A 13,103-nucleotide genomic window follows, 5' to 3' on the forward strand; every position below is an offset into this window, starting at 1 on the left:
CTGTGCAAACACAGAATGAATATCTAATCCCTGCCCTGAAGAGCCTACAGTGATCGTCTAACCTAGTTATTAATGCTGAATTCAGTGAAAATATTTTAGAAATAGCAACCTTGTAAGTTTTGTGTCTGATCACATTTGCCCCGTTGACCCATTATTCCTGCAGAAATCTGTCTGTTGGTTACATTTTGTGGTGGTAAAAACTGAAAAGAGGAAGTCAGGAAAAGTTGATGTTGCCACTTGTAGGAAACCATATTGTTTGTGCTGAGGCTTTTCCCAGCATGCTTTAAAATCGGTGACTATGGTACTTCTTCTGTGTGGTTTCCAGCACAAAACAGAACGTGAGTGGGTTCTTGGGCTTCTTGGAGAAGGACTGCGAGACAAGCACTGCTATGAGCTGTATGACTATCAGAGGATTTTCCATGTCATTTTGTGCTTCTTCAACAGTCCACTGTGTGATGAAGCCTCCCAGGTAATTAAAAGAAGAAAAATGTAAAACTTCAAGCAAATTAAGAAGGGACATGTAGATGCTCTTCTTTCAAACTTACTGTTATTCAATTCTATGGGGGGAAATACCCACTTACATCAAGACTATGTGCCACAGTCTCATCATGGACCTGCACCATTTTTCACCAGCTGACAGTAATGGTCAATGGCCTTATCTACACCAGTGACACTAACATTCAGAACTCTAATTTGTGCACTTTCAGTTGCGTAGTTGGGCCTTTGTCCTTTTTAGGATGGTTCATAATCATCAATTCCACCTTCACTGTACCCTAAAGTTATAATATTAATAGCTTGCTTTGTTATTGAGTCTTTATACCTGAAATGCAACCTGTTTATAAGTTTGTCAGAAATAAAGGGCTCAGTCCTATAGGTGATTGAATTGTTCCTCCAAGACATGGGTAGATACGGAGTGGCCAGCTGACACAGTGAGCTAATGCACTAGTTTTATATCCTGGGGAAGCAGCCAAACAGAATTTAATGAGGTCAGTCTAATTCCTTCATTAATTTTACCTATCTCCAAATAGAAGCATATTGGCGACATACTTTCTGTGATGAGCATCTGGTCCAATAACAAAGGGGCCATCCTTACAATGGAGAAAAGTGGAGACTTATGTCAGTATTTTTAAAACTGAGTGATTCTGTTTCCTCAATTTTTGGACACCCAACTTGAGTCATCTTAAAGAAGCCTAACTTTCAGAAAATATGGAGCATCCACCCTTGGAAAATCAGGTCCTTTATGGTGTCTCAAGTTGGGTGCTCAGAAATGGAGGTATCCAAAATCACTAGTTGCCTTTGAAAATCTTGACCTAAAAATAAAAAAGTATCTTGTTGCCTGGGCACTGCTTCTCTTTAATGATTCTAATATATCTGCCTAAAAATTAGAAAGTCTGCTGTCCTTTGGCTGTTCTGAAGAACTTGAAATGGTTTGTTACAGTGTTTGCCTTTATTAGATTAGATACTGTCCACCAATTTTTCAAATAGTTCACGTTTTTTATTTCAGTATTATATTTACTTCTGGATGAGTGGGTATTTTAATAGCTGCCTCTATTAGCTATCCCTCTAAAAATACATTTTACAAACATTTTTGTTTACTTATATCACAAAATGCATAACGATTGGCGGTCCAAGTAGAGGAATGTCATAAGTGATGCAACAATAACAAATACCTTGAACTCCTAATAACAGTGCAATCCAGGCACTTTACAAAATCTCAAAACACTATATAAAAATTAACTCATTATGCCTCACAACACTCCTGGAAGGTAGGTATCATTATTGCCATTTTATAGATGGGGAAACGTGAGATGTACTGAAATTAAATAGCTTGCCTCTGGTTACATAGCAAAAGCTAAACATAGAAGCCATGTCTCCTGACTACCAGTTCTGTGCTTTAACTTCTAGACAGACTTCCTTTCTATGGCCCTATTCAGCAAAGTACTTAAGCATGTACCTAGCCTTCAGTAGTCCCATTGACTTTTGCTTTGATGCTGCTTATCTGTTTAAGTTCAGTGAGGAACGGGTGTCTACGTCTCTGCGATATATCATCAAAACTAGTGTCTGTGTGGAAGGTTATAGGGTGCAGTCTGGCATTCTCCCTGTCTTGTCACAGAATCACAGAATATATAGCTCAGTGGTTTGAGCATTGGCCTGCTAAACCCAGGGTTGTGAGTTCAATCCTTGAGGGGGCCATTTAGGGATCTGGGGCAAAAATTGGGGATTGGTCCTGCTTTGAGCAGGGGGTTGGACTAGATGACCTCCTGAGGTCCCTTCCAACCCTGATATCATTGTTTTCCTTTGAATAAAAGCTTACCAAACAATTAGATTCCTATTCTATCATTCCTAAATGTTTATACTAGTGAACTAGCCCACAGCTATAGTTTATTGAAATAAAAGTATATTTTGTTTTCCGTTTCAGAGTCACATTCTGGAAATACTGCAAAATGCTGCATGTATCACTAAAGCTGCCTATCAACTGATACGAGACCATAGCCTCTTAACCTGGATATTATATATTCTGGAGAAGAGGTACATAAAAGGGGGATGTTGTTGTAATGAGAAATAATTGTACTCTTTGTGGAGTATTTGTGCAATTGAAAATGAATATAAAAGGGATTATTCACCCATCTGTATGTGTGAAAGAGACTTACATAGAGGTATCCCGTGAGTACTCGTGGTACTTCCACACATAAATGCCATCCTTAGGGTGAAAGAACTTGTTGAACCCTAAAATGTTATCTCGTGTTGTTTAAATTTTGGGGGTTGTTTTTTTAGGAGTTCTCACAAAGGTACTATCAAGATGACATATTAGGATAGCGCATTAGCCGTTTACTTCTTCAAATGTTGCTTAGGCACCCAATCCTGCAATGACCTCTGCATGGCTGTTAATTTGATCCTCTATCCTGAACTGGCTGTAATCTCAATCTCTCTCACACACACACACACAATTTTTACCAGCTACAGGATCAGGAGAATCTGTGCTAAAAACAGACTGAGCATGCTCCCAGCCCCCACCTCCAGATAGATTTGCAGAGCATAAACCCTGTAGGTTTTTCAAGTGCCCAGAGCAGGGCACAACTATTTATATCCCTTTTAGGCACCTTTCTTCACACCTGTCTGGAAGTGGAAGCATGGATTTGGCCCAATATGCACAATACTTATTTTGTGATTAGATTAGAAAGCATCTTGCTTGCCTATGATCAAGCAATAGGGGTATTGTTTCTAATTATGTGGGATGGGTCACTGACCTCCAAGGTAATGAATAATTGACATAAGAATAGCTTTTGTTGTGTTAATAAATGCAGACAATTGATTGATGATCAACAGTGCAGACGCCTATAATAGATCTTTTAATGGAAAAAGAAAGATTGATTGACCTGTCCTCCTAAAGCAGTGGTGGGCAACCCATGGCCTGCAGGCCGCATGCGGCCTGTCAGAGTAATCTGCTGGCCGGCTGTGAGACAGTTCGTTTACATTGCCTGATGGCAGGCATGGCCGCCTGCAGCTCCCAGTGGCCGTGGTTCACCGTTCCTGGCCAATGGGAGCTGCGGGAAGCGGCTTGGGCCAATTTGTCCAATTTGTTTTTAAAAGCTTCCAAGGATGGTGACTACTCCCTCCCCTGGAAGCCTATTCCAGAGCTTAACTGTCTTTATAGTTAAGAAGTTTTTCCTACCATCCAGCCTAAAACTCCCTTGCTGCAGATTAAGCCCATTGCTTCTTGTCCTGCCTTCAGTGGACATGGAGAGCATTGATTACAGTGCTTTTTATAACAGCCCTTAACATATTGAAAGAGTATTATGTTTTTCAAGACTAAACATGCCCAGTTGTTGTTTAACTTTTCCTGATAGGTCAGGTTTTCTAAACCTTTTATCATTTTTGTTGCTCTCCTCTGGACTCTCTCCTAAATTGTGGCACCCAGAACTGGACATAGTACTCCAGCTCAGGCCTCACCAGTGCCACGCAGTATGGGAAAATGATCTTCTGTGTCTTACATACAACATTCCTGTTAATACACCCCAGCATCATATTAGCCTTTTTGCAGCTGCATCACACTGATGACTCATATTTAGTTTGTGGTCCACTGTAACCCCCAGATCCTTTTTCAGCAGTACTACTGCCTAGGCAGTTATTCCCCATTTTGTAGTTGTGCATTTGATTTTTCCATTCCTAAGTGAAGTACTTCGCACTTGTCTTTATTGAATTTCATCTTGTTGAATTCAGACCAATTCTCCAATTTGTCAAGGTCATTCGGAATTCTAATACTGTCCTCCAAAGTGCTTGCAACCCCTCCAGTTTGGTGTAATCTGCAAATGAAAAATCCTTAATACAAACCATAAGAGAAACTCTTGTTTTAAACATTAATTGATTTAAAACAGATGGTGGCCGTTGCGTAGTTTTCAGTTTTATGGATTGCTTTGGAAAATTATTCAGATTTAATGAAAGATATAGTTGAGTCAAAAATCACTAGTTCTATTTATGGACCTTTGCCAGAAAGCTCTGTCAATTCCTCATAATAATAATAATTAATATGTAGCTCTCATAAAGCATTACAAAAGAGGTGACTTGTCTGAGGTCACTCAGTAGGCCACTGGCAGAGTGGGGAATAGAACCTAGGTCTCCAGAATTCCAGAGCAATGCTGTATCCACTAGGCTACACTGCCACCCATAGAAGTGTTTTTTATTATATGCCATCCAAACAGGAAATGTTGGGCATTCTCAATGTATGGGTGAAGCTTGGCAACCAAGGTCTCAATCCTGCAATGAGTTCTACCTGGGTAGAATCCTCAACCCACTTGGAGCTCCATTGAATCCAGGTCTGCCTACATGTTCAGGGCCCCAAATGCCAACATGCATCTCCTTCTAGGAGATGGATTGGATGGTGATCGGGTCAGTTTCTGCCTTCCACAAAAGCATTTTTGTTTGTCTTTCAGGTTTCTAGAAAACAAGGTGCTAACCAGTGTAATCTCCTTAGTCCATACTCTGTGGATAACAAATTTAGGAAACAAAGGAAGGGCGATGCCACTTCAAACTCCTTGCAAAAAAAAGCCGCAGGAGAACCAGAAGTTCCTTCCTCTTCAGTTTATAAATGAGTTTCTGTATGTTTTGATCATGCTTGTTAAACACATTCGGTAAGTCTTTTCCAATCAGGTTTCCAGGCTTATGTGATCACGTTGTTATTCAGTTTGAAATATATTAGGCCAACATGAATTCACCTAATCTCTGATAAATTAGCCCTTTCCCCTTAATTTTAAATGGTGATAAATGAACCCGAGGGGAGAAACTTCTGCAGAAAGATTTTGCTTTTAAAAATATTAACAATGAAGTGGTGACTGTAAGGTGACTCATGTTCTAAGTACTGGATGTGTAGTTTTTAAAAGGGCAGCATTATGTAATTTGTCCTTTTCCTGCTAGATCAGAGCCAAAATCCAGCACTTCAACTCCCTGAAAAGCTTCAAGCTCACTCTGCCTGAGCAGTGGCCACAGTCTGGACAGCGAGTGGCGCAGTCTCCATGGATGGGTTCTGCTGGGCCCCTACTTGATGTTTGGGCGACATCCTCAAAGATATTTAGACTCCAAACTCCCACTGAAATCAATGAGAGCTAGGTGCCTAAATACCCCTGAGGAACTGAGGGTTGGTCCATACCTTCTGAAGACCCCACTGACTGGGTTTGCATGCATTACCTGATGCAGCGTTGGTTAGCGAGTGGTCTGTGTGGGAGAATCAGGCTCGGGCAAAGTGGTATAGGGAGGTATAGGCTAACAATGCAAAATTTTCAAAAATGACAAAGTGTTTCAGGTGCCTGAGTCACTTTTGAAAATGTTACCCAGAAAAATTTTTCTCCAGCTCTGGCAGTTCTTCCCCTGGGGAAGCCTGTCTGTGTGCTGGCAGCTGGAAGGGGGTTGGGTGCAAATTTCCTTGGATCTGGACTGACTACCAGCTGCCCGACTGACAGAGAAAGAGGATTTATTACTATTATTTATCACTTGTCTTCTCTGTTTAAATCATAAGCCCTTAGGGGCAGGGAGTGTGTCTGTTTGTACAGCATCTAACACAGTGGGGCACTGAGCTCAGCCTCTAGTTGCTACCATACATATAATAAATAGTTATAGTCATCGTTAAGCTTTTTAAAGCTGACACTAGGGAGTTAGCTCCATACTCGTGAGTATGTGGCTGACTCGCATAGTTGGCTTTGAAAAATCCTAGCCAATAATAGTAGTTGTGCGAGATATAGAATACAGATGTAATAAAAAGACAGTCCCTTTCTCAAAGGATTTACAGTCTTCCCCGATGTCTTTTGACATTTATGCTGAGAGAACAGACAAACCAGGTCACGGTGAGCAAGGAGAGATGACAAGGAAACTGGTGATGTTTGGAACAATAAGCAGTGGTGTAATTTCACCATAACCATTCATTCAGATGGGTGTTTGTCACATCATGAAAAATAAATTTTTTGTTCTTCCCTCTTGAAGTTTGAAAACTAATGTAAAATAAATACTTTTAGATGAAGCACCAGAGCATTTCCCACACTACTGTGTGCTCTTTGGCTTCTACTGTTACCTTTTCCAGGCTGCAGGTAATCTGCAGAGCAGATTTTTGGTGTATGTGGGGTTTTTTGTCTGTCTGTCCCATCAGACACGAATGGAGAGAAGCAGCAGACATTCAGTCAGAGTGAGATTAAATGTCTCTTGCATTCTAAGAAACTAAATTTAAAAAATCAGAGGACTTTAAATAGCCATGTATTTAGCTTTTTTCTTAGCTTTTGGTTAACATGTAGAAAAATATATTTTGTGAATTTTTTTAAAATCTCCGTTTCCTTTTTGAAATAGGACCAACTTGGATTTTGCCACGGTCACTCAGTTTTTCAGTACGTTCAGTTCTGTGCTAGGATACCGAGCTACCGTTGTTGAGGCCTTCAGACAAATGGGCAGATTTACTGTAAATGAGAGTGTCCTTTCAAACAAAGATGTCCTCATGCTCTTGCATAAGTGGAGCATCATTGAAAGAAATCTGCAGCTCCAAGAAGATGTGCAAACAATTGCTCAAAAATATCAAGTCAAAGAGCTGCTTAGTAAGTATTAAAAATGTTGGTTTAAAAGCACATCAGTTGCAGTGATTTTTAACATTGTTTAAACAAATAAAAGTGGATTCTGAGAGCTTTTAGGAACCCAGATTTCCAAAGGAAACCACTTTTAAAGTAAGAAAAAAAATCAGTAATAAATCAAGTATTGTGGTTTGTAAAAATATATTGTATTATATTTTCACATGAAAGTAAATGCCATTTTTAAAAAATCGTGTGGAGGCTTAGTCATCAGCTTGCCATAATAAACTCAAAGTGTTCAAAATATTCTGTCTGACAAAATGACATAATGACTGTGGCAGATTGTGTGGACAATATTTTCTGGAGTTTTGGCAGCCTGTTTGTATCTGTTGCCTGTTCTGTTAGTGAGTATAAGCCTTGCAACAGAAATATCTGATCAAGAAGCCAACTGGTTAATCAGCTGGAATGATGAAATTCTGACCCAAACAGTTTTGCTGGGTGGTCTCCTCCATTTAATAAAGTTGCAGCATTTGCAGCCAAAGCCTTGCAGTGTTCTGAGAGTGCATGAGAACCTAAAAACAAAATTGATTTGAAACTGGGTATAGGGAAATTGACTAGTCTATTTTCATTGTCCCTGCTGAGAGAAATACAAAAAGTAAAGGAACAGCACAATGAGTGAAAGGCAAATTTAAACTTTTTACCGCTCTTTCCATTTCAGTAATATATAAAGATATTGGGGCGAGAGCGGGAAGAGGTGTATATTTTTTTTAATCCAGTACAGCAGGATCAGCGATACTGTAGTTTTTACAGAATGTGTTGTCACTTAACAAAATGTGTACAATATATTAAAAGCCCATCAAATTTAAAAAGATGTCAAAATATTTTTTTTAGGTATTTCTAGGGATTCTGTATATTTGCCTGTGCCATATTATTAACATACACACACATACACACATAAAATTTTAGTTTAGTGAATTATGTTTGCATTTGTTACCATTTCTATAGTTAAAGATCAATTATTGTGTCCAGTTTCATTCTCAAGCCCTCAGCAGTTTATAAGACAGTCACAAAAATTCCCTTTGACATGAAATGTTGCTGTTAAAATCACCTGCTGGGGTTGATATTAATTTTTTTTTAGTAATCAAAATTGGTTTAAAACCATTTCATTTATTGCAAAATAGCGATTTCTGATGACTTTCCAGCTTTTTCAGAATTAGGATCTCTGACAATACCCCATTCAATACTGATGCAGTAGAATAAATGCATTGCTGCTGTTTACAAGCTTTACTGCTTTGATAATATAACTAGCAATGAATTGAACTGAAAGTTTCACATAACCTTACATGAAAGTCTAAGCTTTCACGAGATCAGGGCCAAACTACATCCTGTGGATGTGGGGCCCATTGAAGTCAATGGAAAGACACCCATTGGCTTCACTGAGCTTTGAATCAGGGCCCTAGTGAAATAATTTCACCCTTTGCAATTAGAGGCTTTAATTCAGCAAGGTACCTAAGCATGTAACTTAACTTTTTAGGTACTCAAATACTTCCATTCACTTAGGTCGGGTTGTTGAATCAGGCCAGAAGCATGTTCTTTGCAACCTCCCAGCAGCTGTAATGACACAAGGCCATCCTCCCTGCATTATAGTGACAAGAGAGGTTTTTGGAGGGCTTGAGACTTGTTTTTATTTTTCCCATTTACAGAAAATATTAAAGAAAAGAACAAAGGTCAAGTCCCATTTCGCCCTTCATCTCGCCATGTTCGGAAAATGGATGTGGTAGAAATAGAGGAAGAAACTGACTCAGAGCTGAAGGTCTCAAACTTAGAGAAATGCAGAGACCATCTGGAGTCCATATTGGTTCATTGGGAGCCTGTTTATCCAGCCCCGTTTGCTAAACTTCCAGAGGAACGGCTTGAATCTACTGATCCAGAGAATGAAACTATCAGTCTTACATGTGCAATTGCTTACATAGTAACCAAATGGCTAGTGAAGTCCATGGTGGATCATAGCCTCAATATACAAAATGTATTTTTCACTCTCAAGTGGCTAAACAGTAACATTTTGCCACACCCTCCGGTAGTGCGGGAGATTCTTAGGGATGCCACACTGAAAAGTAGTATCTTTAAGCTTTACAACAGAATCTGTGAAGCCAACAAAGAGAAGTCATCAAACATTGAAGAGCTCTGTTTGTTTAGTACAATCATGCTTCACTTTCTGGATACTCAGGGATTGACTAACGCCAGTTGTCATAAGGTGGTGAAAACGTTCTGCCTGTCAGCAATGAAAGAGAAGGACGAGATCAAGAAAGGTAACTTGTCCTTTTTTTGTTTACACTCAGTAACAAGGCAGAGGAGTAGATAACAGTAGTTGTGAACTTAAATCTTTTTCATTCATCAAATGTTTTTGAAATCTGTCTTCGCTAAGATGGAGGATCATCACTTCAGAAGGCTATCTTTTTGGGAAAGATTTGGCTTATTGGTCATTAATTAATATAGAATATGGTCTTCACCTCACAAGAATATTTGATATAACATTAGTCCCAGTCCCCAAAAGAAGCTGTTGTCTTGGATTAAATTTGCCTTGCTGAATTATATACATGAATATCTGAAGTTGTATTGGGAAAATATTCTTGCACCAAAAGTCACATTAGAGGTTCTGATTTGCATGACACCAGTTCTGTCCATTTGTTGACAAAAGTGGTTGCTAAGGGTATAATTAGCTATATTCAAAGATGTCCGAGGTTTCCACTAAAAAGAGGGTATTTTCTATTAGAGGTGGGAAGCGGATGGTCCAAGATGAGCACAAAAAATTAATATCACCTTAAAGGAAAGGATTAGCGAACTCTAGCTTTAAAAACTGTTTTGAAAGGGAAAGTTTGGTAAAATAGATTTTCCATGTTACTGTTTTGAAACTGAAGAGTATCTATTCTGATTCCTTTTTTCCTCACTTTTGTTTCACAGCTTCTTGTGTATTCCTGGCTTCTGTTTACATTGGGGACATTTGGCTTGGAGCACAGGAACCAGATATGTTTATAAGCCATGTCAAATTGATCTGTGGTGGTACAGATGGTAAATTAAATGGTGATGACAAGAAAATGCACAGACAAGCGGAAGAAGCCATGGTATCTCTTTGCAAAGACATTTATTTAGCTATTTTGGGGCATTAATTCTCTATACTGACTCGTACTCAAAATGTCAAACCTATGTCATCACTGCTGGTAACCATGAAATCCTCTTTGAATTGTACTGTGTACAAATCTAACTTGTTTTTTCCATACACTTCTACAAGCCCAGAAAAAGAGAGCAAGACTTAAAAGAATTCTGTACATGGAGAATCTAGCAGTAGAATATTCAAGCAGTGTTTGCTCTTTCTTTCGCAGACAAGGGCAAGGTGGGATGCTGGAGCTATGATGTAACTTATACTGCAAACATTTTTTAATTTCTAAAATACTAAAAAGAAAAATTGCTGATTACTGCAGTGCCTCCAAACTCATTTTCATTTCCCCACTGGCCAGAGAATACAAGTCCTAGCCATCAGAACCAAGGAGGAGACATTACTATGGCAAAGACCTATGTTCTCACACTTCTGAAGAGATGAGGGGTGGTCTTCTATGTGCTTATCTGTGTCCTAACCGCTGCTTTTCCAGAGAGTGGGGATGAGTGTTTCTGAAGCAGACCCAACTTCTGCATCATAGAGAGAGAAAAATGTGAACCTGAGTCTCCTGTGTAACAGTGACATGCACTAGGTTACTCCTGACTAGGACAGTCTAAAGACTCAGATTTCAATCGGATAATGATTGGTCCTTCTGCCTGTTTTCTCAGTAAAAGCATAAGGCTTTGGTACTGCTTCACTTATGTTAAATCCAAGTGTTGCTTTCTTCAAATTAAGACCAAAAAAAATAGTATAATTGACCAAAACAAGACCTAAATGAATTGTTCCTCATCAATTCAAATTGTATTCTGCTGCACATTGTTCATGAAATCTAATTAAAGATTTCTTGAACAAGACCTGGAAGGGGCAATTTAATGTACCATTTCAGATATGCAAACATGGAGGTACTGCATTTCAAGCTTTGAAATGTAAAACAGGGTTTTTTATAATGCCTCATATGTGCTATGCATAGGTATAGATTTGTACAGATTTCTAACTCAAAGTGAAATCAGATATACACACTCCATTTAATGTTTATAGAATCTGTTTTTAATACAAGTGTAACATTTCATGTTCACATCATAGTATGGCATTATATTTTATATGTTAATATATTCTGAAATATAATTTATTTTCTTGTAGTTTTTATTCATAGTATCAGTCTATTTGAAGATGATTTTTAAAAAATATAAAACCATTCTCTTTGCTTGTTCAGTGAAAATATATTTTATTCCAAAGGGCCCATCAGGGGTTGTGCAGTCATATAACTTAGGCCTAAAATTTGACAACCATTTAAAATGATGGGAATGTTCTTTTCAATTAAAAAAAAAAAAAGCATTTTTTTTTTTTTTGAAAAAGAAAGTTCACTGTTGCCAAGAAGTAGGATATTAAAGCCATAGCTGCCATTTTGGTGTGACATACCAAAAATAACGTGTGAGCTGCACCCAGCAACCAAGAGAAAACTTTATTCTCAGACCTTTATGTAGTGCTAACACAGGGATCAGCAACCTTTGGTATGTGGCCCGTCAGGGAAATCTGCTGGCAGGCCGGGATGGTTTGTTTACCTGCCACACCCACAGGTTCGGCCGATGGCAGCTCCCACTGGCCGTAGTTTGCCGTTCCAGGCCGATGGGGGCTGCGGGAATCGGCAAGGGCTGAGGTATGTGCTGGCCGCTGCTTCCCGCAGCCTCCATTGGCCTGGAACAGCGAACCGCGGCCAGTGGGAGGTGAAATCAGCGGAACCTGCGGATGCGACCGGTAAACAAACCGTCCTGGCCCGCCAGCGGATTTCCTTGATGGGCCGTGTGCCAAAGGTTGCCAATCCCTGTGCTAACACATTGCTGTTGTTTATGCTGGTACAGAGACACATTTCTTTTTTAAATGGTACTTTCAAAAACATTAACCAGAAGGAAACTCCTTATCATGTAAATGAGCTGACAAGTTAAAATTATTACAGTTTGGCCTGTGAAGGACATACAGTTCACATAGACTTTTATCAGTGGGGCTTATCCAAATCTTCATTTGGGCACTTTTAAAAATAAGGGTTGATTTCCAACTGGTGAGCTGCAATCTGTTCTACAAATGTGGTAATTAGGTACTTTTAAAAATACTGGGTAAGTGGCCAAACATCTTTAAAAGTTCATATGATCTGTTGAATGATTTGTTTTACTGCCCCACTATAAATGCTTTCTGAGTAAACGGTTTATGTGGGCACTTAATTTAACATTTAAAAATATATTAAAAAGATAAAAACAATGAGGAGTCCGGTGGCACCTTAAAGACTAACAAATTTATTTGGGCATAAACTTTCATGGGTAAAAACCCCCACTTCTTCAGATGTGGAGTTTTTACCCACAAAAGCTTATGCCTAAATAAATCTAAAGGAGTACTTGTGGCACCTTAGAGACTAACCAATTTATGCCATAAGTACTCCTTTTCTTTTTGCGAATACAGACTAACGCGGCTGCTACTCTGAAACCTAAATAAATCTGTTAGTCTTTAAGGTGCCACCGGACTCCTCGTTGTTTTTGTGGATGCAGACTAACATGGCTACCCCTCTGATATTAAAAAGATATAACAGCAATGTCAATAAAAAACAAATGCAATGAATATACCCAAGAAAACTAATCTACATTTTGAACCAAGGAGCTGCACTACTTTAAATAAAGTAAGTCACCAATTTTGGCCCTGGTCCTACAATGAGAACTGTGTCGACGGATCACCACTGAAGTCAATGGGGCTTTTCATGAGAGGGTCACCCTTAGTTCTCATTGTAGGGGTCAAAGCCTTTAAAGTTCAGTAAAGATGTGATCCCATTGTCCATTGATGGATTCTGTGGACTTTGAATTGGGTCTAAAAGTACTTCCCTTTGTGTACCGTGTGTGAAATGGATTTCTAGTTTTTAGCAGCAG

General features: G+C 39.1%; 1 protein-coding gene across 2 annotated transcripts in view; it reads left to right on the top strand.

The window, feature by feature from the left end:
* URB1 (URB1 ribosome biogenesis homolog) overlaps positions 1-11,403 on the top strand; it is a 71,258-nt gene extending 59,855 nt beyond the window's left edge. For both annotated transcript variants that reach the window (XM_073362312.1, XM_073362303.1), the window contains 6 exons: positions 326-469; positions 2,420-2,529; positions 4,932-5,129; positions 6,829-7,070; positions 8,744-9,349; positions 10,002-11,403. In XM_073362312.1, the coding sequence (XP_073218413.1) occupies positions 326-469; positions 2,420-2,529; positions 4,932-5,129; positions 6,829-7,070; positions 8,744-9,349; positions 10,002-10,207 (1,506 nt within the window). In that variant the 3' untranslated portion in view covers positions 10,208-11,403. The remainder of the gene's footprint in view (positions 1-325; positions 470-2,419; positions 2,530-4,931; positions 5,130-6,828; positions 7,071-8,743; positions 9,350-10,001) is intronic.
* The last annotated feature ends 1,700 nt before the right edge of the window (positions 11,404-13,103 follow it).

The sequence above is a fragment of the Lepidochelys kempii genome, chromosome 1 (genome assembly GCF_965140265.1).
Source record: "Lepidochelys kempii isolate rLepKem1 chromosome 1, rLepKem1.hap2, whole genome shotgun sequence".
Taxonomy (NCBI): Eukaryota; Metazoa; Chordata; order Testudines; family Cheloniidae; genus Lepidochelys; species Lepidochelys kempii.